The sequence below is a fragment of the Chelon labrosus genome, assembly GCF_963514085.1.
Source record: "Chelon labrosus genome assembly, chromosome: 5".
Taxonomy (NCBI): domain Eukaryota; kingdom Metazoa; phylum Chordata; class Actinopteri; order Mugiliformes; family Mugilidae; genus Chelon; species Chelon labrosus.
Genome location: NC_140341.1, coordinates 7,131,095 through 7,157,541, shown reverse-complemented (window position 1 = coordinate 7,157,541; position 26,447 = coordinate 7,131,095). Strand labels below are relative to the sequence as shown.

Sequence of the window (26,447 nt, the reverse complement as noted above, 5' to 3'; positions counted from 1 at the left end):
GACATTTTAAGTGTTTTCGTGATTTGCCTTTTGGATTATTAATCAATTAAAGTTCAGTACAGAATTTGGTTTATAAGTAAATAGAAAATACTTTATCACAATAAAAGTTTTTGTTCAGAAACAACACAAAATGATCACTTGAGAACAAATAAAAACAAATTATTTTTCAGGCAGAGTGTTCAGAAACTACAATAAAAACTAAATCTCTCCCTTCATTGAACTTCTTTCTGGATTTTTTTTCTTAAATAAATAAAGTGTAGAAAATTATCACTCCACAACAAATATTATAAATAATGTAAGGAAGTGTTTAGTAAATACAATACAATACAAAAATAAGACAACGTTTCTCCCCTTTCGTGCACTTTTTTTCGTCGTAGCCTATCAGCGATCTGTAGGGGCCAAGTGGGCGGGAATTTAAAAAATTTCTATATGCTTTTACAAGTTTGTTGTGTTACCACTGTATCTTACCACCTTTTTACAAATAAAACAACTTGCTATCGTTTCATTTTCGACCCGAAAATATAACCAAACAGCTCTATTCTTTCTCTCGTTGTGTGTAATGCCTTGCTGCTGGCCGAGCCTGGCTGGTAGCGGTGGGCGGTGTTCGGTCACCTGGCGCTGCAGAGTCACGTGACAGTACAACAAACACACGCGAGGGGGAGGGGGAGCAAAATGAGCCTGCTCTGCTCTGTGACAGCAGCGGCACAGAGTCGGGTCGCTTCTTTAATGAAACGAGAGAAACTGAAACTTAAGTATCGATACCATTACATTGGTATCGATCAATCTCGATACCAACGTTGGTATCGATATTATCGATATTTGGATCGATCCGCCCACGTCACACGCCTTCTGTGCACGGCACCTTCTCAGAAAGCAGGGAGCGACAATTTGCCAATTACCCACACAGATATGACAGATAACAGAAAACCATGTAGCGGTGCAGATTTATTTGTTTATTTTTTTCCAAGTTCTCGTGCCGCCCCCCTTGTGTCGTCCCACCTCTGTCGATGCGGCGGCCTTTGCAAGTGCTGAATCCAAAATAGATCAGTTTTAGTCAACCGGACGCCGACCCCACAGCCATGGCGGCTGAAGCCGACAAAGTAGAGCCCGCGGACAGCGAGCAAGACGAGGGAGAAGATGTGTACGAAGTGGAAAGGATCATAGACATGCGGGTGGAAGAGGTAAAGCTAGCTAACTGCTACATAGCCTCCTAGCTAGCTTAGCAAACATGGCTGGCATTTCTTTCACCCCACTCTCACGACGCATAGCCCACCCAGACGGTGAACACACATTTATTTAGAAACAAAACACCTCCACAGAGTGCATTTTAACTTCGTTTAGATGCATTTGAGTCCTCTTATGTCACTTTATCACGTGCTATCAAGGGCTTTCAGTCGCGGCTCCTGCATAGCATCGTTTTCCAGCACAACTTCTCCCATGATGTCCGCTCGCCTCTCCCCTGCTGAGGCCAAGGACGGACGCGGTGCAGGCTTGCAAGTGTTTTACATTACGGTTCCTCCGGTTCAGTAGCCAGATCAGATAATACCTGGCTAGCCTCGTTGTGCTTAAAGCAGACTGGTGTGATTTCCTAACGGTAAACATTAGCGTGCATTAGCTAACGTCTGCTAACAGATGCTAGCAATGTGGCGGTTGTATTTGTAACTGTCCTAACTGACAGACCAGCCCGCTTTTAAACTGTGAACAAACAGGGAATTAATAAGCTTCTTCTTTTTATTGTAATGACGGTTAAAATGTTTGCGTAGTGACATTAATTAACCCAAACACTGGATCTTACTTATTTAATTATGACACTGTTGTGCTAAACAGAACAAAGAAGACAATTATTTGTCCACTTTCCGTGTGGAATAATATATATTAGCATAATATGAATAACAGAAGCTACTATGGAGCGATAACTGAGTTAATTACCACTTATTTTAAACATTTATAGTGGTGTTATCACCTGTTTACACTGCACTCTTACCCTAACTCGTTTGCCACTTCATTAGGTACACTAGTGCAAACATTCTTATATAAACTGTCCTTCATTATATCTTGGCTTCATGAAGGTTATGATATATAGATAAGTATTTGTTTAAAATAACTGAGAGAGGCTGTGGTTTGTAGTACTATTGTGTTGTGCCGACGCATGTTTCCAGTATTTAGTTTTTAGTGTTTAGGCTTGGCTAAATAACAGAGACACTCTTGTTTTGATTTCATCTCCTCCTCCTCCACTCATGTCCTCCAACATGATCATACAGTTGAATTACTCTGACTCTATTTCAACATAAACTGAACTTTATAGCCGTAGTCATGTAGCGTGATTAAGATGCAGGACTGGATCTGTTTTCACTAGTGTGCCTAATGTTTTGGCAAGTGAGTGTATTAATCAGCCTCTCTCTTGAGTGATGAGTACTTTATCATCCTCAGAAACATTCATGAATATTGCTGCAGTTTCTGAAACAGATTTGAATTGAATTAATATAACACCATACATACATGTGTCCTGTTTGGCTTTTTAACACAAGATTAACAAAAATATTTTATCACAAGTTTTGTTTTGTTCAGTAATCGGTGGTTGTTCTTATTATTGTCTCTCTTGTCTTTGTCTTCAGTGGCCCAGGAGTTTGGTTTGTCCCAGGCTGACTCTGCAGTGTCCAGCTCTCAGCAGCCTCAGCAGGCGTCCAGCACCGTCCACATCCTGTCCTTGTTGCTGCGTCTCCGACAGTGCTGCTGCCACATCTCGCTTCTCAAGAAGGTACGCACACTAACACGCTAGGTAAGTTCTACACAAAAGACCAAGAAGCCTTCACGTCCCTTCTTTTCATGTCTCAGACGCTCGACTGGACTGAGCTGCAGGGAGACGGGATTGTCTTGTCTCTGGAGGAGCAGCTCAACGCTCTGTCGCTCTCCTCCAGCCCCTCAGCGTCGGGCCCTGATCCCAAAGACACCGTGGCCCTCAATGGCACCCGCTTTCCCTCCAAGCTGTTTGAGGACACCAGTGAAAGCACCAAGGTGAGCACCGGATGCTCACGGATACAAACGGATGGAGCGCTCTGTGTGTTCAGAATAGGATCCTTGTTTTTGTTGACCAGACACAAAGTTCAGCTGTCTTTGCGATATGTTCAGGGAGATTTTACAACATTCCTGATCAGCAGATGTTAAAAGATTCTGTTGTTTTATCTAATTATTTCTCATATTTCCAGATATCTGCTATCATCTCTGAGCTGAAGGCAATCAGACAGAAGAGTGACGATCAGAAAAGGTAACTTAAACCGCTTTAGTCTGACTTACTTCATGTCCTTCATTCATCATTTTAGTATACTTAGTCGCTTTTCTCGTAGTTTTAACTGTAACTCTCTTCGCTGAGGAAGACTGTGTGACACAAAGTCAAATCATCGGTCATTTCCATCAAAGTCTCATAGAAATGTTGATGGTAGTGATGGTAGATGAGGCCTCGTGAAGCGTTGTGGCTCAATACAGACACCTGCTGGACTGTAAACATTATTGCAGGCAACCTGGTTGAGAGACTCCACTGGCACACTGGTTGAATGACCTAGTATATACACAATATCATTTGTTATTGTAGTTTATGTTGTGTTATTTTATACCTTAATTTAAGTGTAAAATATCTTTGATATCTTTAAAATGTACAGTCAGTAAATAATGTGAACATGTGAAAATTATAGTGAATGTGTGAATGTGCTCATGTACTTGTCTTTTAGGCAGGGAGGTTTATTTTTATTTACAAATTTTTTATTCAAAAAACCAAGTTTTTCCAGTGTTTTCACATTCAGTCGATTCTGTTTCTTTGATGCAAGTTCTCCAGCTTTTGGAGAACACCCGCTCGCATGGCGCTGAAGAAGCTGGCGTGAATAAAAACTGTAGGAACAGCTGGAAGAGGTTTGGATAAATGTGCTTCTGGCTGGTCCAGTATTGTAAGGGATCCTGGGATCTGGGGAGGTTGCTCTCAGCGAGGTATCTCTGGACCTCAATGACTGCGTTTACATGGTCTTTAGTATTCCGATTTTGAGGCTTATCCCGGCTTTGAGCATATCCGGGATATGATGTTTACATGGAACACAGAGAAACCCGGTTATTCATATCCCTGTATACATGATAAATAACAGTATCCCGTTTTCCGATCACTGCATCCTATCTGCGCATGCGTGTTTTACGTCTTTTTCAGTGTTTTCCAACGCGACCTAACTTGTTCAACGGAGCGAGGTGGAAAACCAGCGTCACGTAGCTTTTCCGCAACAGATTTGAATACATCAGCATGTCGGTGTTTTCTGCCATCTAAACACGTAGTTATGTTTAGTTCTTTCATTACTTTAAGGTAAAATTCTGTCTCTTCGTCGCTCCAAAAGTGAGAGGTTCTCGTTGCCGCCATGTTGTTTGTATATCTAGTGCGTCGCCTGGCGTCACTCGCGCCTGCGCAGACAGTGGGCAGCCGTCTGAAATCGGGATAAGGTGTATACATGCTCCAGTATCCCGGCTTCTATCGGAGTACTCCAGGTAGCAAAGCCGGGTTTCTTGAAATCGGGAAATGGGCATATTCCGATTTCTGAATTCGGGATGTGGCATTTACATGGACAAACACGAAATCGGGATACTTCAATATCCCGATCAAATTCGGGATACTGAAGACCATGTAAACGCAGTCAATGATTGAATCCGCTGTGGCGTTAGTGGTCTGCCTGCCAACTTCCTCATCCAGCTGCTGACACAGGTTTTGTTTTTTTTGTTTTTTTTTTTAAAAAAACAAAAACAAATTGGCATTTTAGTTTTAGTCATCAGTTACAAATCAGTACATGATTTGTAAGCAAATACACACACAAATAAACTGATAAAACTGAACATAACATGCCTGAAGTGGGTGCTGATAACTGTTGTGAAGAAGGTCCAGGCTGTGGCTCAGTTGATACGCGCCCAGTTACAGCTGCACGTTCTGGTTTCAGTCTATTCACTGCTTCACTGCTTTTGGAGGAACTCAGAAATCTGAGTGATTTAAATCTGGGGTCTAGAAGTGTGGACAGGGTCAGCACACTTAATGACTCCAGACTGGAAGCAGTGTCTGAGACTCGTCCCCTAAGGTGTTCGTGTAGGTGCATGGCTGCCTGTGTGTGCGAAGTTGAAGCATTACGCTCAAGTGCATGACGTAGCGTTTTCATCATGGGGATGACCTTTGACCCTGAGACTCTCTTCTCCCCAGACAACTCCACTTGTGGCTTGATGGAAAGGAGCGAACACAAGAAGTGTTTCTGCTATGATGTTAAACTCATCAGCCGTAAGTGGAGTCATGTCTGTTGTTAGTGAGGCCAGAGATACCCACACTGGTTCCTTCTCATCATTGAGCCTCACCAGCATCTGATATGAGCTGTTCCAACGTGTTGATACCTCATTGATCAGTTTCAGGGTTGGCCGTCCCATCTGTTGCTGCACTTGAGCAAGCTTCTCTTTGGCTGTGGTGCTTGATCTGAACTGTGTCACACTTTGCCTCGGTTTGTGTCTGATTGCTGTAAATGCAGGGATTTGATCACATGACTTCTTTACTATTTAAATTTAGAGTGTGTGCAATGCAAACCGAATGCTGAATATGGAGCTGTTTAGTGGATGCAATCATGTTTGGTGCTGCGTCGATCACGAGACACTTTACTTTATTAGTTATGGCCCAGTCGTCCATCAGGCCCCTTCTGACTTGGGCCAGATTGTCTGCAGTGTGACTTTGTGGAAAGTGTTGCACTCCCAGCACAGATGTACACAACTGCATATTCTCATTAATGTAGTGACAGGTAAGAGCCAAGTAAGCATCCATATTCACAGATGTCCACATGTCAGCTGTTACACTCACTGCCACAGCTTGCTCTACTTCCATTTCTACTCGTTCTCGTTCCTCCTCATATTTTTTGGCCAACATTTCTTGGACAGTCTGAAAATTAAACCAAGTTAAGCCAAAAGCAAATCAATATGTTTAAATTAAATATTAAATTAATTGAATATAGTTACTTCTGTAGACCTTATTCTATACAAACCTTTCTGGTTGGCAAAACGTATGATGGCTCAAGGGCCTGAAGCCCTCACTCTCAACCGTGCTGAAGGGTTGGCAGTCCTTGATGATGAGATTTACTCTGGCCTGGTCCAACACATGCTTCCTGGAAGCTTGATGGTCAAAAATGAAACAATAAAAACAATATATATGTATTCATTAATAATAAAGCGACCATGAGGAAGTTGTAAAATGTCTGTATAGGCCTACCTGTCTTTATTGCAGGTGTATTTGTGGCCTCCTGTTTTCATTCCTTGCTCTATAATGTCTCAGCATTGAAGAGGTGCTTTTATTTATGTCAGAGAGTTCAGTAGAACAAATGCAGCATTTAACCTGCAGAAAATAAAATGAGTAATTTATACTAAGAGTCACTTTGAGATGGATTTGAAGTCTGATGGATCAAGTGGAAACTGAGAGGAACTGGATGAAATAAAAACAATTTTCTAAAACTCAAAGGACTTATTAATCTACTGAAGAAGAGCGTGTGATAGTCCCGTCATCTTTGTGCACCTCTGTATATCTGACCTGTGAAAGGACGACACATTAATTGACCTGTTAAGTGTCTCATGAGGACCATTTAATGTTACCGTCTTGTGTGTAATCCACATCGTGTCATGGCACTGTGCAGTGTGATCGTCTCCCAGTGGACCAGCATGCTTCACATCGTGGCAGTTCATCTGCATCGGATGGGCCTGAGATACGCCGTCATCGACGGGACCGTCAACCCTAAACGCCGCATGGACCTGGTGGAAGAATTCAACACTAACCCTAAAGGACCACAGGTACGTCTCACCTCGACCGTTCAGGAAAAACACCACAGGAGCTTGTTACTGCTTTTTAAAATGGATTTTCCTTTGTTTTGTGCCCAAAAGAAACTTTTTATCAACTTCCTGTCAGAAACACCTTTGCTAATCTAGGCCCTAGATGATGTGGTTGATTTTTTGTCAATGTGTGATTTATTTTAGTATTTAAATACCAAAAAGTCAATTTAATTTGCAATTTCTATAGTAAAAAGTCTGTACAATATAATACAGTCTAGTTATACTACGTTAACTTGGCTGCTATCAACTGACTAACACCTCTGGTTGTGTTGATTTTCTTGTACTATGTGTCCAACAAATGAAGAAATGTGCATTTGTTTCGTCACACAGTTTTAAATCAGCAGCTGAAGAAAGTTTCCAAAAGCCTGACATCACTTCATAGAGTACAATGTTGTTTGTGGTACTTTCAACAGGTGATGCTGGTTTCTCTCTGTGCTGGAGGCGTTGGGCTCAATCTCATCGGTGGGAATCATCTCTTCCTCATTGACATGCACTGGTGAGACGCACACATGATTCCTGCAAGGTTATTATTTAGTGATATTATTTGTTAGCTTCTCCTTCAGCTGCTTTAATTTCCCACGGAGGATTTTACAGGCAAATAAATTAATCCATATAATCTAATATATAAAGGCTCATTTAAGGTACTGCAGGACATAGACGCACATAGCCTACGCTGGTGGGAGCCATTTATACTTGTGCTCTCACTCTGTAACATCTCCTCCTAAACACTAGTCGGTGCTGTGTCTTTTTTACCAGACAGGTTCATTTTTGTTTCTACTTCCTGCTTCACTTTCAACAATGGCGACTGAAACTTTCGCTGAAATTTCACCAAACGCTAGTCGTACAAGTGTTTGTATCTCTGAACCTCCTCAGTTAATCTTTCCTCCATGTGTTCCATCTTTATTGATCCAAAACAATCAATTGAAAATTGCGGAGATGGAGAAGCAGCTGGAAATACTAAAGCAGACACACGCTACTACCAAGTGGACCAGTCACAGCTGCACGGTGCACGTCAGGCTTCGCCATTAGGATTCAAAGTATAAAAAATAGAATAAAATTAGTTAACTAAGTATAAAGTGTGTGTGTGTGTATATGTATATATATATACATACATACATAAAAAAAATATATAATATAAACATAGGCAATAGAAAACGCAACAATATACAGCAGAATTAAAGTGACTGTGCACTACTGGAGTCTGTGCAAAACGACTAGCCTGGGTGCCAGCCGAACTTAGTCCCGCCCACAACATTTGAGGTCTGGCGTTGCTCCGTTGAGGCACAATTATGCTCGAACAGGAGCTGTTCGTACCAATCAGATTCTCAGGGCGGGCTTTATACGATGATGGACAGATGATCAACAGTAACGTAATCAACCACGTCACCAAAGAGCGCTAGGGTTGAATTTGTTTACAACAAAGATGGCTGCCGCTGGAGAACTGAGATGTGTAGATTCTGCCATCGAGTTTGTTCTAGAAGATATCGACAGCGCATTCATTTTAAAAGAGGAACAGATAAATGCGATCAAGGCATTTGTTAATCGGAAAGATGTTTTTGCCGTCCTTCCTACGGGATTCTGCAAAAGTTTAATTTATCAGCTGGCTCCGATGGTCGCTAAGAAGATGACAACACCGGCAAAAATCGTTTACACTCATCTTCTTCTTCTACTTCTTCCAGCGTGCGTGCAGTTGAGTTCTGTTGACAACTATGCGTCGCTTAACATACGTCACACACTCCGTTGCTCTGATTGGTTATAGGTCTATCCAATTGAGTGCAGAGGCATTAGGCGTGTTCGACTTCATGCAGATCTGTGCAGATCTGACTTGACGTGATGCATGCTGGGTTGAACAAGTTCATTTTAACCAATCATATTCGAGGTCTATGAGCATGAACAACCCAGCATGCATCACGTCAAGTCAGATCTGCACAGATCTGCATGAAGCCTATTTTTTTTTCCTGGTTCAGTTGAAACACACCCCATAATCAAAGCCCAATGGAGCAGTATCAGACTCACATTCTGACTAGAATTGAGTATGGCTACGTCAGGCTACGAAACGACTGCATTCAGTGCAAAATGTATCTGTGGTTGGTTGTCGGGGGGCAGGGGCTAAAGGGGTCCTCCAGCGTTCAACAGTCTGACAGCCTCAGAGAAGAAGCTGTTCCTCAGTCTGGTGGTTCTGCTCTTGATGCTCCGCAGCCTCCTGCCTGAGGGGAGAGGGGCAAACTGTGTGTGTGCGGGGTGGGTGGTGTCTCTCATCATGCAGGTGGCCCTTTTCCTGCATCTGGAGGTGTAGATGTCCGTGGTGGTGGATAGACTGTGTCCCACAGTCTTCTGTGCAGCTTTCACCACCCTCTGCAGAGCCTTCTTCTCTGCTGCAGAGCAGCTGCCGTGCCACACAGTGATGCAGGAGCACAGGACGCTCTCCACCACAAATCCGTAGAAAGATGTCAGGACTGAGCTCCCCAGTCCGACGCGCCTGAGAAAATAGAGACGCTGGTGTGCCTTCCTAATCAGGCAGGAAGTGTTGGTGCTCCAGGTGAGGTCGTCAGTGATGTGGACGCCCAGATACCTGTAGCTGGAGACCACTTCCACCGCTGTCCCTCCGATATGCAGGGGAGGGGGGAGGTGTCTGCCCCTTCTGAAGTCCACGATCATCTCCTTGGTCTTCTTCACGTTGATGCAGATGTTGTTTTCTCTGCACCAACCCTCCAGGTGTTCCACCTCCTTCCTGTAGTCGGACTCGTCGTTGTTAGCGATGCGTCCATCCATAGCTGTGTCTTCCACAAACTTCACAATCAGACAGCTCGGATGTATCGCTGAGCAGTCGTATGCGAGCAGGGTGAACAGGAGGGGGCTCAGCACACAGCCCTGGGGGGAGCCGGTGCTGAGGGTGATGGAGGTGGAGGAGACATCGTGGATCCTCACAGACTGCGGCCTGTCTGTTAGGAGATCCTGGACCCAGTTGTAGAGTGTGGAGCTCAGTTGTCAGTTTATGTACCAGGGTCTGTGGTATGATGGTGTTGAAGGCTGATGTGAAATCCACGAAGAGCAGGCGGACATAAGAGTCCTTGTTCTCTAAGTGGGTGAGGGTCGTGTGGACCACAGAAGATATGGCGTCCTCTGTGGATCGGTTCTTCCTGTATGCGTACTGGTGCAGGTCCACAGTGACGTCGATGTAGTCCTTGATGCGAGCCATGACCAGTCTCTCAAAGCACTTCATGACTATCGGGGTGAGGGCTACTGGTCGATAGTCATTCAGGCTTGTCACTGTGGATGTTTTGGGAATGGGGATGAACGTGGCGGTCTTCAGGCAGGTGGGGACCGCCACCTGTCTGTGGCCGTAGGTACGGTGTCAGATTAACGCAGAAGCATAAGCCGCCTATAACACTGTTTGAAAATTAAATTTGCTTTTCTTTGAATCTTTGACAGGAATCCAGCGTTGGAGGATCAGGCTTGTGACCGAATCTATAGAGTTGGACAACGTAAAGACGTCACTATCCACAGGTAAAGAATCAGAAGGAGATCCAGTGTGTGTGTATAAACTATTATTAGTTCTTACATCGTATGGTGTTGCTGGAAAACAACATTCCCATTGAGACAAAGTGTTAAAGTGTTGTGTCAGGTATACAGGAATGAAACTAATCCACATAAACTTTATCTCTGGGGTTTATTCTGGATGAATTTGTATAAACTGCTCTTGTGTTAGTGTTCTTAAAAATGTGTCTTTGTTGCACCAGGTTTGTGTATGAAGGCACAGTAGAGGAGAAGATTTCAACACTGCAGGTGAAGAAGAAGGAGCTGGCCCAGAATGTGCTGTCAGGAACAGGAAGCACCTTCTCTAAACTCTCCCTGGCTGATCTTAAGATCATCTTTGGTGTCTGAGATCAGAGAGACTGAGACTGTTACCACAATGTTAATGTGTTTATATTTAATCATGAGTGAGCAAATAAATAATTATGGTAAAACTGGTTACTTGATTACTGCTGCTTTATTTTTTTTTTATTCATTTTTAATTATATTTTTAGTTGTTATGAAGCAGTTCCCTCAACAGACACTAAAGCACTGTTAAGTTACTCTGAACTGCATATTTCAATCTATATTTTATTGTCTTTTTATATGTCTCACCTGACGGAGTTTATTTTACTTACATATGCATGTTTAAACATTATGTATTATGGTTGTATTTGTCTTTAATGTGATCATATTTAAATAAATGTAGGTGTAAATTTGTCATTGACCCAGGCCAACATAATGTCTCTAGTGTTGTACTTTATAAGACATAGCTGTGTATTATCAGATTTGATTTTCAATATTAAGATTGTGTTTATCTGAAATATGTTTTGGACGCTGTTTTGCAAACAAACTTTTGGTTTATTTGTTTTAATATAAATTTGTGCAAGAGATATATGTTGTTGTTTTTTAAGTATATGTTAACCCGTTTTATCCCAGATTTGTCCCTGCAAAATAAGTGCATGCATGTCACTCCTTAGGCCGGCACAGTGGTGAAGTGGTTAGCACTGATGCCTCACAGCAAGAAGGTCCCGCGTTCAAATCCATGGGCTGACTGGTTCCTTTCTGTGTGGAGTTTGCATGTTCTCCCTGTGTCTGCGTGGGTTCTCTCCAGGTTCTCCAGCTTCCTCCCACCGTCCAAAGACATGCTGGTTAGGATCATCGATTCTAAATTGGCCGTAGGTGTGAGTGTGAATGGTTGTCTCTCTGTGTTAGTCCTGTGATAGACTGGAGACCTGTCCAGGGTGTACCCCACCTCTCACCCAATGACAGCTGGGATAGGCTCCAGCAGACCCCGCGACCCTTCACAGGAAAAAGAATTTCACTCCTTAGACATCCCTAAAACATAATGTTGTTGTAATGATGTTATAACAAAAGGTTTTATAGGATCTATGGGAAACTGTGTGACAAAGTGGGTGAGAACCACACCATTTGTCTCATTTACCGTTTCTGCATAATCATGTTTATTTAATATTTGTTTGTCAAATTTCACCTTTTTCTGAATATGCCTACACTTACTATCCCAGGTTTGTTTGTGTTTGCATTGTATTTGGTTACAAATCATACTCCAACATTTCCATAGAAAATCAGACTCAGACAAGTGTTAAGTTAAAATTAGTTTATTTCAAATGTGCATTATTTAAGTTAATTGTGGATTTACTTACCATACCCACCATGTGTTCCAGAGACAAAAGGAGGGAGATTTGGATTTCTTCCTGCTTTTAAGGTCTCTGTGACCTCATCACCGAGGATCACAGACGGGTCCATCAATGGGGGTATTTTGCGAGGAGGTTATAGTTTATTTGTTTGTTTAAGATTAGGTAGAGAGGATAAAGAGCCATGGCAGTTAAAGGCCAATAGAAAGGTGCTGGTCTGTTTGAGTAAAGAAAGTATATTTACAACTTGTCATTTACCTTTTCCATTCTGGAAAAGGTGAACGTACCTGTTTAATGGTATGCACCAATATGATGTCGGTGAAGTGCTAATGAGTAGCACTATAAAAGGAGTTGCTTGTCAGCCCTCAGGAGGAGAACAACCATGTCTGTGTAGCTGGGTGCACGACACGTTACATTATGTTAAGTTAATCTAAGTTGCTATACGTTTAGTTTTATTCAGTTTAGCTTTGTTAACTGTTTAATTTTTGTAAATTTTGTAGATATTCCTTTTTCTATTATATGTATGTTTTGGTGACACCTTGGCTTGGAGAAATAAACACCTTTTTTTGGACTGGAACAATGTTTGAGTCTGTCTCCTACCGATTCCTACCGCTCTGGCCAGGCTTCCCCACAAACTGCACAGTCTAAATTTACACAGATTCTTCAATCTGACTTGTGTACACACAAAAAATTGCTGTGAGCAGTTGTGGCACTGTCTGCATTTTTGTTAACTTTTTGTGGAATCCTGAAATCGGGGGTGGGGTAGGCTGGACTGAAGCCTCTTCCAGATATCTCTGTCATTATGATCAAAAGATGCATGCTGGCATATAATTCACGTTATATATCAGTAGTAGACCCTTTAAAATATTTTACTAATTTCCTCTTGTACAGGTTTGAGGCAGACCCGATCTAAAGAGACCTGGTTATGACCACTCACACTAGTTGAATGACATTGATAAAGTTTGGAGCAGAGAATCTATTCTTTCATTTTAAAACTTACATTAGCTGCCCAGAGCCATAACAACACTTTCAGAGCCTCCAGAAGTTTAAAAAAATTACTCAACAGTTGTTTACGATGGGATTAAACGGGTTGATTATTACATTTGTTTACTTTTTACTCTGTCAGCATGGAGTGTGACGCCCACTTAACAATATGGCGACGCTGGATTCCTTCCATATACAGTCAATGGTTCCTTCCACCATGTGAAAGCGTGTTGCATTTAGGAAATGTGGTTATTTTGGCGACTGTATACCAAACGACTAAACAATAGAGTAAGAATCGACACAACACGTTTTCAGTTGATTAGATTTTTAGAATCCATTAATAAAGCGCGTGAGCAAGACGATTGTTTAAAACAAGCGTTTAAAGGAGAATAAAATCAACGTCAGGCTGTTTGTTGTGAAGTTCGCTGTGGCAAACCGAAATCGCACAAAAAGACGTGCATGTGTTTCAGATGTCGTAACGTACGAGCATATATGAACACAACACGCCTTGCGCGTTACCGCTGACACTTCGGCTGGTCCGATGCTCCTCTATCTGAGCTCTGTCTATTTTTCAGAGTTGTTTCTGATATTGTTTGTCATCTCTCAAGTTTCTTTTCAATTTATTTCGGAGGAGATGGAGTCGGCTTTTACCGCTATCTGTAAGGTGACGGCTGTGATTGTTTTGATGACCATAAATACGTCTCGTGTCAAAGCAGGTAGGATTAGCGGTTTTTTTTGACACTCTACTCTTTCTAGACTTTTAAAAGTAAAGTCAGTATATGTTTTACCGCTTAAACGCGCCTGCACGGCTGCATATCTGTAATTCATTTAATAAAAGATGGTTTTCCGACTTTGCTCATATCTCATGTTTGAGGCAATGGTGGTTCATGGTCTCATCTGTGAGTTATTCGAGGGGCATCGCTGTACTCCAGCCGCTCGGCTAACCGGCTATGCAGCTATGCAGCCTAGCCGCTCCAGCCGCAAGGCTAGGCAGCCTAGCCGCGTTCATAACCCGGGGACAGACAGTCAATGGCTTAGCCGCTCACTTCTCGCCCTCGCTCTGAGCGGCCTCTCGTAGAGAGCAGTTTTCAAGCTCATTCTGGTGTCTCCATCTTTGTCTCACTCCATCTACCTCCCAGCAGATTCAGCAGTGGTCAGAGAGGTGGAGCTGAGGCTCAAGACAGCCTGCTACCTGGGAGGTCACTCAAAGCAGCCATGCCATTAATTTTGCAGAATATACAGGTTTTTAATTAACAGGTGACTTATATATTGGTCAGGTTTTGTAGTTCATTTCAGTTTACCTGTCGACAGTCTAAACTCTCAATAATGGTGACATCAGCCTTCAGTTCAGCAAAACTCCACTATTACTATATTTGCTAATTTTGAGAAATAAGCTCTAGAGACCAAAACTGTTTTTGTACCAGGTTGGAAACAGTTTATTTATGTTGTAAAGTTGGACGTTACTCTCACATAGAGGTTAACTTGGACAGCTGCCCTCCATGCTATCACATGAGATGTAGTAGCTGTCTGTTGTTCTGCTTAAATTAAACATATTCTTTCTACGTGATCATTCGGATCATAAGACTATATCTGACTATGTTTGGTTAATTTTAACTGTACAGCAGCAACGATTGCAGTTTAATTACGCTACTGAATTACATGCATCTGTTGTAGTGTTTTACTACATTCAAAGTAGCATTTATGAATTTGCCATGACCTATAAACTTTACATTCACACTTATTCATTTTAAACACAAGTGTTTTCAATGCTTGCACAGCTCATATGTGTCCCAGGAGGGATTTGAACCCCTCATTCTGGGGAATGTAAAATAAATAACTAAATGGGAGGAGTCCCGAGAAGACCTTTAATCCTATTGGCTGTTTTTTTGTTACAACTATCCACAACTGGCCCCTTGCTGTGAGGCATCAGTGATAACCACCACACCACTGTGCTGCTCTGGATGCATGAGATGAAAAATGTAATGGCTGAAAAAAGTTTATCTTCTTCTGTATATGCTGAATATAACTTGTGGCCTCTTATGTCATTCATTGTTGCAAATATGATCAAATGGCTGAAATCAGGGAAACTGTCAGGTGGAATATCTGAAGACAAAGTTAGTGATGAAGGAGGAGAGGAACCAAGAGAGAGAGAGGAATCAACAGAGGAGAGAAATGGATCAGGGAGTTGAAGAAGAGCTGATGACAGGGTTGTGTTTTTATTTAACGCGGCTATTCTAACATTTCCTCCAACTTATCTGCTTTCTGCCTCTGATCCTGAGCCTGTCCTCCATCCTCTTTGCTCTTAAAAGTGGAACTTTGTTGCATTTATATTTTTGTTATATTTGTGTTCTGTTCATTTCAGCACTGAGGGGGCAGTTGGTTGTAATGTTTTATGGCTGAACTGAATATTTAACAGCAGAGTAACTGTAATACTGTATTTTATCTGTAACGATGACTATTTAAAAAATAAAAAGTTCTTGTATTTTATTTTGCAGACATCTACAAGAAAGTGGGAGATGAAGTTGTCCTTAGTCCAGGCTCTGTGGCTGATACCATCACCAACATAAAATGGATACATAAATCGAACGCTGTCATGGAGAAGAATGGAGACGAGCTTAAAATCTACCAGCAGTGCGAAGGTACAGTCCGTCTTAAATTTTGAAAGATGAATATTATAATCAACTAAATGCATTGAATTAAACTCCTAAAGTATACTTAAAATTGAAGGATATTTTTTTGTTTGTTTGGTCAATTTTAAAAGATTTCTACATCTTAAAAACATTATACTGCTCAGATCATCCCAGAGAACTTGAATTCATCCAATTTATTACAAATGATCTCCTTAAAATTCAAGTTAGTAACATGACTATTGTCCTTTTAGGTCGCTGTACACTGAATAACATAACTGGAGAGCTGACCATCTCAGGCCTGACACTAAAGGACAACGGCAGCTACACAGCAGAGGTCAACAACGAAGTCTTGAACACGACTAAGATTCAGGTTATCTGTAAGTGGAGTAAATTTAACTGAAGTTTGACTGAAATATTTATTTATTTATTCACCTGAACTCTAATGAAATGTTTGTTTGTTTCTATCAGCTGCCGTTCCTACACCCACTGTCTCAAAAAGCTGTGACGCTGAAAGCACCCACTGTGTTTTCACCTGTGAATGCACCACTACAGACGCTGAACCAGTCACCTATACCTGGCGGTCAGGTGAAGAGATGAAGAGTAAAACCAAGGAGCTCAACATAACAACGGTTTGTGGCTGAATCTGTAACAGACGGGTTTATGTAATTCACACGTTCATGCACTCTGTGACTTTTTGTTGAGAGAATCTCTCAACTAACACACCAAACATCATCATCTGTAATCTAGATGTTAAGAATAAAGATTAAATACCATTTTAATTGATGAACTAATGTTGTTTTTCACTGGATTTCTAGGAGGAGAAGGAGCCTTCATTTGTCTGTAAGGTGGAAAACCCAGTCAGCTCTGAAAGCAGCAAACCAGTCAACAACCCTTTCATCATCTCCTCCTCCAACACTCGTGAGTTTACATCAACAAATATCTACATAGAGAAGTAAGGATCTGGTGAAATAGTAACTTTGGAAAAATATTTTTATTCTTTCTTATTTTTTTGTTTGTAGAGAATCTGTATTGGTTGTTCATACTGGTGGTCTTGATCCTAGTGGTTGTTGGTGTCGTCTTCGACAAACACAAATCAAACACAAAAAAGAAAAAGGTAAGAATTCACTAAAGGTTATAATTTATGCTACAGAATTAAATATGCATCAGTGTATTATCATTATAAATGTATGTATTAACACTATTTATTTTAAGTGTAGTATCTGATATGGGTTAACTAACATGGTTCTGTTCTGGGTTCATTGTGGTTCTATTTATATGTTTTTCAGATTATTGGACCATTATATTGAACCAGGATACATTTTTTTTATTATTATTATAACAGGAAATCAGCAAATATTTGTATATTTAAGGCTGGAACTACAGGATAATTTCTTTTCGTATCACATCACAAGTTTTTGAAGACATACATGTAAATATATTTTGGAGATGCATCATGACGGTTCTTTTGTTTTTTGACAGGGAACACACCAGACTGGACAGCTATAGGAAATCTTTCCTGCCACAAGCCATCACTCTGTTCAACTCCTCATGGGACTGATGCAAATGTCCCATCTATCTATCTATCTATCTATCTATCTATCTATCTATCTATCTAGTTCACATTAATCTAATCTAATGTCTAATGTTCAAAGTTGTTGATCTTATCCATATTGACCGACCTTCATGTCTTAAAATAATGATCAAATGTCGTCTGTATTTACTTAGCAGTTGAATAGAAAACTGTGTACGAACCCTACCTCTGAACAACACAACTGATGGAGTCAAATGCATTAAGAAGACTCTTGACTCTTGACAGGAGACACATATGTCATTCTAGTTTAGATTTATTATTAAATTATTATTATTATTCTTGAGCTGCAGGTACATGAACTCATCCTCTGTCCACCAGAGATCAGTGTTACACTTGCTGGATATGATTTTCATCTCAGGGAAAGTGTAAAGAAGGATGACACTGGAATTCATTTAATTAATTTTCAGTGTAAAATTTGGTTTTAACTTTATCACACATATGGTAAATGGCCTTGCTTTTATATAGCACTTTTCTACCTATTGGTACTCAAAGCGCTTTACAGTCATAGACACATCTACCCATTCGTTCACACAAGCACACACACATTCACACAGCAACTGGGGGTTCAGTGTCTTGCTCAAGGACACTTCGGCATGTGGTACATTCCGGGGATCGAACCGCTAACCCTCTGGTTCGTGGACAACCCGCTCTAACTACTGAGCCACAGCCGCCCCCATATCTGTTAAGCTGTTACACTGTCCATCTTGACACTCTTGTCTTTTTGTATAAATATCATGCTGTTCGCTTGTGCCTTAAATTGTCCCCCAGGGACAAATAAAGTTTTCTGAATCTGAATCTGAATGGATGAGTTGTGATTCAATAACATCAGAGTGGGGAACAACGTGGATTTTTTTTCTCCATTTGTTTGTTCTGTCACTGACAAAACTGATTAAATCACTGCTTTACAAACAGAGAGAACCTGTGTCTCATTTAGATTTAGTCATTTAGTAAGAGTTATATCAAAACATTTCAAGCTTCAAATGTCTTCTTTACCAGCTGGTGGTGTTTTGCAGATACTAGGTCATCAGAAACATTGGTGTTTTTTGTTTTATATATGTTCAGTATTGAAAATGTCTCGCTTTGAACCTTTGACAGGAATCCAGCGTTGGAGGATCAGGCCTGTGAATGAATCTATAGAGGTGGACAATGTAAAGATGTCTCTATCCACAGGTAGATCCAGTGTGTTATTACATCATATGGTTCATTCATTCATTCATTCAGTTGGGGTTAGCTCCAGCTGTCACTGGGTGAGAGGTGAGGTACACCCTGGACAGGTCTCCAGTCTATCACAGGGCTAACACAGAGAGACAGACAACCATTCACACTCACACCTACAGTCAATTTAGAATCAATGAACCTAACCATCATGTCTTTGGATGGTGGGAGGAAGCTGGAGAACCTGGAGAGAACCCACACAGACACAGGGAGAACATGCGAACTCCACACAGAAAGGAACCAGTCAGCTGATGAATGACTGAAGTAGCAGGCATCACTTTGGGGTTATTTTCAGTCTAAAACATCAAAAACCTCTGAAAGTTAAAAGCTGTGTAGAAAAATAAAACAACTAAACTAGATAAATAGAATAAACAGCCAAAAACTTTGACACCTATCAGAACAAATAAAGTATCTATGTATCTGACATTGATAAAATTTAGAGTAGAAAACCTATTCTTTTATTTTAAAACTTCCATTAGCTGCCCAGAGCCAAAACAACACGTTTAGAGCTTCCAGAAGTTAAAAAAAGAAACAACTGTCAACATTTGTTTACAGTGGGATTTAACGGGTTGATCACCTTTTTTACTTTTTACTCTGAAAGTTACTTTTTACTGTGAAGGTTGAAGTTTTGAATACAGAAAGCTTTATTAATCCCCAAAGGGCAATTCAGTTTCTACAGTCCACCATCTAGACATACAACCATTCACACAACAATAGTACATAGCAGGAGTAGCATGATATAGCCTGGGTCCAAGTACAATTAATAAGTAATAAACATCAGAAGCAGAAGAAATAATGATAAAATAGAATACAATGGAGAATAAAATAAAATAAAAATATCAGCCCAGAATAAAAGCTAATATGTGCTTATTAGAAACACATATTAATAACTAAAAAAAAAAAAAAACATTGCCAAGTTAAAAATTAGTAATAAATAACTGAATAAATAAATGGAAGATGAATTGAACATATCCGTTCTACCTAAAGTGCATTGTGCCAAAAACACATCAGTCAATAATCCGTTGCTGATGATTGCATAACGGTTTGTCTTTCTGGGAGGCAGCAAGTAGCTAACGCCTACATGTCTACTAGCCTACTAAGCAACAAACTACATAGCCTATGTCGAAATAACCACAGATAGGCCTAGCTACCACAAGTTTGTGTTGGTGTCTACAGGAAGTTCCAAGTTCCTGTGTAGCACCACAACATGCTTCAATTTAATTGTGTTCAAGTGACTCATTTCAGCCTGTAAGTCAGTCAAACTCCACACAGAACCGAAACCAGAGCCTTCTTGCTGTGAGGCATCAGTGCTAACCACCACACTGTGGTTATCCCCTCTGGATGACGGGGTTGTGTTTGCTCCATGCTCATTTAAAGTTGCTGCAATTTTTGTTGAATGCGGCTAAATATATTCTAACATTTCCTCCAACTTATCTGCTTTCTGCCTCTGCTCCTGAGCCTGTCCTCCATCCTCTTTGCTCTTAAAAGTGGAACTTTATCGCATAAAAACCTGCAGCGATTTCAATTCAAACAGCCGCAGTTTTTGAATCACGTGACTAAGTGACGTAGAGTGAACGGTTGGACGCGCAGTGTATAAACTTTCTGTCTGGGCACTTGCGCTTCATTCAAACGACTCACCTCCAGTCCGATGCTCCTCTATCTGAGCTCTATCTATTTCTCAGAGTTGTTTCTGATATTGTTAGTCATCTCTCAAGTTTCTTTCCGTCTCTTTTTAATTTATTTCGGAGAAGATGAAGCCTGCTTTTACCTCTATCTGTAAGATGATGACAGCGATGCTCTTGGTCCTAACCATAAATACATCTGTATGTTCTTAAAGGTTTTTGACATATTACTTTTAAGAGTCAAGAAAAGGCAATGTCAGTATATGTTTTATGACTTAAACTCGCTGACATGCCACAGAGCAAGACATAGTTTAGTTATTTACAGAGAAAATTCTACATTATTAACTTGTTAAATTACCGTTTCATTCTTCTGCTCTGTTCGCTCTGTCATACCCCACGGGTGTGACGCCCATGTCTGTCAATACTTTGCTTAGTTTACCTCCTCCCCCGTTGATCAAGTGATTTACAGACATTTCCCACTAGACTTCCTGCCACCGCTGTAACACCCCGCCCCCTGTGTAGTCACTTAGCCTACTGACGTATCAGTTCACCATATTGTTACAACGACTTACTTCTCGTCTGATGCTCCTCTTCCTGAGCTCTATCTGTTTTTCAGAGTTTTTTCTGATATTGTTGGTCATCTCTCAAGTTTCTTTCTCTCATTTTTATTTCGGAGAAGATGGCGCCGGCTACTACCACTACTCTAAGGTGTTTATCGCGATTCTCTTGGCCATGACAATAAATATGTCTCGAGCTAACGCAGGTATGTTTCAAAGTCAAGAAAAAGCAATGTCAGTATATGTTTTACCACTTAAAACGCACCTGGACGGCTGTAAACATGTAATTTATTTGATGAAGGACGGTTAATCAACATTGTTGAAAGGGCTAGGCCGTGTGTATTGAATGTAAAGTCAAAACCGAAACCTTGCGAGGCTAGTCCGTATTTATAACTTCATACAGATTCAAACTCGAAACCTTCTTACTGTGAGGCACCAGTACTAACCACCACTCTACTGTGCCCCTCTGGATGTGCGAGATGAAAAATGTAATAGTGGGGAAAAATAGATGATCTTCTTCTGTATATGAGCATATAACTTGTGGCCTCTTACGTCATTGGTTTTTACAAATATGATCAAATGGCTGAAATAAGGGAAACTGTCAGGTGGGATATCTGAAGACAAAGTTAGTGACGAAGGAGGAGAGGAATCAACAGAAGAGACAAATGCAACGGATCAGGGAGAAGAAGAGGAACTGATGACAGGGTTGTGCTTGCTCCACAGTCTTTTAAAGTTGCTGCAGTTTTTCTTTCACGCGGCTAAAAATATTCCAACATTTCCTCCAACTTCTGCTTTCTGCCTCTGATCCTGAGCCTGTCCTCCAACCTCTTTGCTCTAAAAAGTGGAACTTTGTTGTATTTATATTTTTGTTATATGTTCTGGTCATTTGATCATGATTAAACATGCTGCCTTTAATAGGGCTATAAAAAAGCTTGTTGTGATGTATTACTACTTATACTAATTTACACTAATACAGTGAGTACTAAGCAATGCAACACTAAAAACACTAATTTTATGTTTTTCTAGGGAAGTTTAATTTGTAAATAAAAAAGCACTTATCTATGCATATATGACATATTTTCATCTGCTTCCATCGAATGTACTCATTCCTGATCCTATCAGTTGGTTGTAATGTTTTATGGCTGAACTGTATATTTAACAGCAGAGTAACTGTAATACTGTATTTTATCTGTAACAATGACTATTTTAAAAATAAATAAGTTCTTGTATTTTATTTTGCAGACATCTACAAGAAAGTGGGAGATAAAGTTGTCCTTAGTCCAGGCTCTGTGGCTAATACCATCACCGACATAACATGGAAACATGAAAAGGACACTGTCATGGACTGGTATGGACACAAACTTAAAATCTACGAAGAGTTCAAAGGTACAGTCTGTCTTAAATTCTGAAAGATGAATATTATAATCAACTAAATGCATTGAATTGAACTCCTAAAGTATACTTAAAATTAAAGAATATTTTGTTTGTTTGGTCAATTTTCAGAGATTTCTACATCTTAAAAACATTATACTGCTCAGATCATCCCAGAGAACTTGAATTCATCCAATTTATTACAAATGATCTCCTTAAAATTCAAGTCAGTAACATGACTATTGTCCTTTTAGGTCGCTGTACACTGAATAACATAACTGGAGAGCTGACCATCTCAGGCCTGACACTAAAGGACAGCGGCAGCTACACAGCAGAGGTCAACAACAAAGTCTTGGACACGACTAAGATTCAGGTTATCTGTAAGTGGAGTAAATTTAACTGAAGTTTGACTGAAATATTTATTAATTTATTCACCTGAACTCTAATGAAATGTTTGTTTGTTTCTATCAGCTGCCGTTCCTACACCCACTGTCTCAAAAAGCTGTGACGCTGAAAAGACCCACTGTGTTTTTACCTGTGAATGCACCGCTACAGACGCTGAACCAGTCACCTATACCTGGTGGTCAGGTGAAGAGATGAAGAGTAAAACCAAGGAGCTCAACATAACAACGGTTTGTGGCTGAATCTGTAACAGACGGGTTTATGTAATTCACACGTTCATGCACTCTGTGACTTTTTGTTGAGAGAATCTCTCAACTAACACACCAGACATCATCATCTGTAATCTAGATGTTAAGAATAAAGATTAAATACCATTTTAATTGATGAACTAATGTTGTTTTTCACTGGATTTCTAGGAGGAGAAGGAGCCTTCATTTGTCTGTAAGGTGGAAAACCCAGTCAGCTCTGAAAGCAGCAAACCAGTCAACAACCCTTTCATCATCTCCTCCTCCAACACTCGTGAGTTTACATCAACAAATATCTACATAGAGAAGTAAGGATCTGGTGAAATAGTAACTTTGGAAAAATATTTTTATTCTTTCTTATTTTTTTGTTTGTAGAGAATCTGTATTGGTTGTTCATACTGGTGGTCTTGATCCTAGTGGTTGTTGGTGTCGTCTTCGACAAACACAAATCAAACACAAAAAAGAAAAAGGTAAGAATTCACTAAAGGTTATAATTTATGCTACAGAATTAAATATGCATCAGTGTATTATCATTATAAATGTATGTATTAACACTATTTATTTTAAGTGTAGTATCTGATATGGGTTAACTAACATGGTTCTGTTCTGGGTTCATTGTGGTTCTATTTATATGTTTTTCAGATTATTGGACCATTATATTGAACCAGGATACATTTTTTTTATTATTATTATAACAGGAAATCAGCAAATATTTGTATATTTAAGGCTGGAACTACAGGATAATTTCTTTTCGTATCACATCACAAGTTTTTGAAGACATACATGTAAATATATTTTGGAGATGCATCATGACGGTTCTTTTGTTTTTTGACAGGGAACACACCAGACTGGACAGCTATAGGAAATCTTTCCTGCCACAAGCCATCACTCTGTTCAACTCCTCATGGGACTGATGCAAATGTCCCATCTATCTATCTATCTATCTATCTATCTATCTATCTATCTATCTATCTAGTTCACATTAATCTAATCTAATGTCTAATGTTCAAAGTTGTTGATCTTATCCATATTGACCGACCTTCATGTCTTAAAATAATGATCAAATGTCGTCTGTATTTACTTAGCAGTTGAATAGAAAACTGTGTACGAACCCTACCTCTGAACAACACAACTGATGGAGTCAAATGCATTAAGAAGACTCTTGACTCTTGACAGGAGACACATATGTCATTCTAGTTTAGATTTATTATTAAATTATTATTATTATTCTTGAGCTGCAGGTACATGAACTCATCCTCTGTCCACCAGAGATCAGTGTTACACTTGCTGGATATGATTTTCATCTCAGGGAAAGTGTAAAGAAGGATGACACTGGAATTCATTTAATTAATTTTCAGTGTAAAATTTGGTTTTAACTTTATCACACATATGGTAAATGGCCTTGCTTTTATATAGCACTTTTCTACCTATTGGTACTCAAAGCGCTTTACAGTCATAGACACATCTACCCATTCGTTCACACAAGCACACACACATTCACACAGCAACTGGGGGTTCAGTGTCTTGCTCAAGGACACTTCGGCATGTGGTACATTCCGGGGATCGAACCGCTAACCCTCTGGTTCGTGGACAACCCGCTCTAACTACTGAGCCACAGCCGCCCCCATATCTGTTAAGCTGTTACACTGTCCATCTTGACACTCTTGTCTTTTTGTATAAATATCATGCTGTTCGCTTGTGCCTTAAATTGTCCCCCAGGGACAAATAAAGTTTTCTGAATCTGAATCTGAATGGATGAGTTGTGATTCAATAACATCAGAGTGGGGAACAACGTGGATTTTTTTTCTCCATTTGTTTGTTCTGTCACTGACAAAACTGATTAAATCACTGCTTTACAAACAGAGAGAACCTGTGTCTCATTTAGATTTAGTCATTTAGTAAGAGTTATATCAAAACATTTCAAGCTTCAAATGTCTTCTTTACCAGCTGGTGGTGTTTTGCAGATACTAGGTCATCAGAAACATTGGTGTTTTTTGTTTTATATATGTTCAGTATTGAAAATGTCTCGCTTTGAACCTTTGACAGGAATCCAGCGTTGGAGGATCAGGCCTGTGAATGAATCTATAGAGGTGGACAATGTAAAGATGTCTCTATCCACAGGTAGATCCAGTGTGTTATTACATCATATGGTTCATTCATTCATTCATTCAGTTGGGGTTAGCTCCAGCTGTCACTGGGTGAGAGGTGAGGTACACCCTGGACAGGTCTCCAGTCTATCACAGGGCTAACACAGAGAGACAGACAACCATTCACACTCACACCTACAGTCAATTTAGAATCAATGAACCTAACCATCATGTCTTTGGATGGTGGGAGGAAGCTGGAGAACCTGGAGAGAACCCACACAGACACAGGGAGAACATGCGAACTCCACACAGAAAGGAACCAGTCAGCTGATGAATGACTGAAGTAGCAGGCATCACTTTGGGGTTATTTTCAGTCTAAAACATCAAAAACCTCTGAAAGTTAAAAGCTGTGTAGAAAAATAAAACAACTAAACTAGATAAATAGAATAAACAGCCAAAAACTTTGACACCTATCAGAACAAATAAAGTATCTATGTATCTGACATTGATAAAATTTAGAGTAGAAAACCTATTCTTTTATTTTAAAACTTCCATTAGCTGCCCAGAGCCAAAACAACACGTTTAGAGCTTCCAGAAGTTAAAAAAAGAAACAACTGTCAACATTTGTTTACAGTGGGATTTAACGGGTTGATCACCTTTTTTACTTTTTACTCTGAAAGTTACTTTTTACTGTGAAGGTTGAAGTTTTGAATACAGAAAGCTTTATTAATCCCCAAAGGGCAATTCAGTTTCTACAGTCCACCATCTAGACATACAACCATTCACACAACAATAGTACATAGCAGGAGTAGCATGATATAGCCTGGGTCCAAGTACAATTAATAAGTAATAAACATCAGAAGCAGAAGAAATAATGATAAAATAGAATACAATGGAGAATAAAATAAAATAAAAATATCAGCCCAGAATAAAAGCTAATATGTGCTTATTAGAAACACATATTAATAACTAAAAAAAAAAAAAAAACATTGCCAAGTTAAAAATTAGTAATAAATAACTGAATAAATAAATGGAAGATGAATTGAACATATCCGTTCTACCTAAAGTGCATTGTGCCAAAAACACATCAGTCAATAATCCGTTGCTGATGATTGCATAACGGTTTGTCTTTCTGGGAGGCAGCAAGTAGCTAACGCCTACATGTCTACTAGCCTACTAAGCAACAAACTACATAGCCTATGTCGAAATAACCACAGATAGGCCTAGCTACCACAAGTTTGTGTTGGTGTCTACAGGAAGTTCCAAGTTCCTGTGTAGCACCACAACATGCTTCAATTTAATTGTGTTCAAGTGACTCATTTCAGCCTGTAAGTCAGTCAAACTCCACACAGAACCGAAACCAGAGCCTTCTTGCTGTGAGGCATCAGTGCTAACCACCACACTGTGGTTATCCCCTCTGGATGACGGGGTTGTGTTTGCTCCATGCTCATTTAAAGTTGCTGCAATTTTTGTTGAATGCGGCTAAATATATTCTAACATTTCCTCCAACTTATCTGCTTTCTGCCTCTGCTCCTGAGCCTGTCCTCCATCCTCTTTGCTCTTAAAAGTGGAACTTTATCGCATAAAAACCTGCAGCGATTTCAATTCAAACAGCCGCAGTTTTTGAATCACGTGACTAAGTGACGTAGAGTGAACGGTTGGACGCGCAGTGTATAAACTTTCTGTCTGGGCACTTGCGCTTCAT

General features: G+C 40.2%; 2 protein-coding genes and 1 long non-coding RNA gene across 5 annotated transcripts; all 3 read left to right on the top strand.

Moving 5' to 3' along the window:
- Positions 1-885: 885 nt before the first annotated feature.
- Positions 886-11,536, top strand: LOC311487832 (transcription termination factor 2-like). 2 transcript variants are annotated; one of them, XM_084544226.1, is made up of 8 exons: positions 886-1,181; positions 2,616-2,758; positions 2,836-3,015; positions 3,207-3,265; positions 6,678-6,831; positions 7,284-7,366; positions 10,303-10,377; positions 10,611-11,536. In XM_084544226.1, the coding sequence occupies exons 5-8, from the start codon at positions 6,703-6,705 to the stop codon at positions 10,753-10,755; spliced, it is 432 nt and encodes a 143-aa protein (XP_084400352.1). In that variant the 5' UTR covers positions 886-1,181; positions 2,616-2,758; positions 2,836-3,015; positions 3,207-3,265; positions 6,678-6,702; the 3' UTR covers positions 10,756-11,536. The 2 variants fall into 2 exon arrangements, with proteins under 2 accessions (XP_084400352.1, XP_084400351.1); XM_084544225.1 differs by lacking the exons at positions 6,678-6,831; positions 10,303-10,377; positions 10,611-11,536 and having other exon boundaries at positions 7,284-7,368.
- A 4,930-nt stretch (positions 11,537-16,466) lies between these two features.
- Positions 16,467-18,565, top strand: LOC311488369. Its single transcript, XR_014699078.1, has 3 exons — positions 16,467-16,570; positions 16,672-16,766; positions 17,132-18,565. It is a non-coding gene; the product is annotated as an uncharacterized lncRNA (long non-coding RNA).
- A 2,075-nt stretch (positions 18,566-20,640) lies between these two features.
- Positions 20,641-24,925, top strand: LOC311487831 (SLAM family member 9-like). 2 transcript variants are annotated; one of them, XM_084544224.1, is made up of 7 exons: positions 20,641-20,788; positions 21,880-22,023; positions 22,263-22,388; positions 22,480-22,640; positions 22,827-22,929; positions 23,031-23,125; positions 23,491-24,925. In XM_084544224.1, exons 2-7 carry the CDS (start codon positions 21,978-21,980, stop codon positions 23,515-23,517), a joined length of 558 nt encoding a protein of 185 aa, XP_084400350.1. In that variant the 5' UTR covers positions 20,641-20,788; positions 21,880-21,977; the 3' UTR covers positions 23,518-24,925. The 2 variants fall into 2 exon arrangements, with proteins under 2 accessions (XP_084400350.1, XP_084400349.1); XM_084544223.1 differs by having other exon boundaries at positions 20,641-20,843.
- Positions 24,926-26,447: the final 1,522 nt, after the last annotated feature.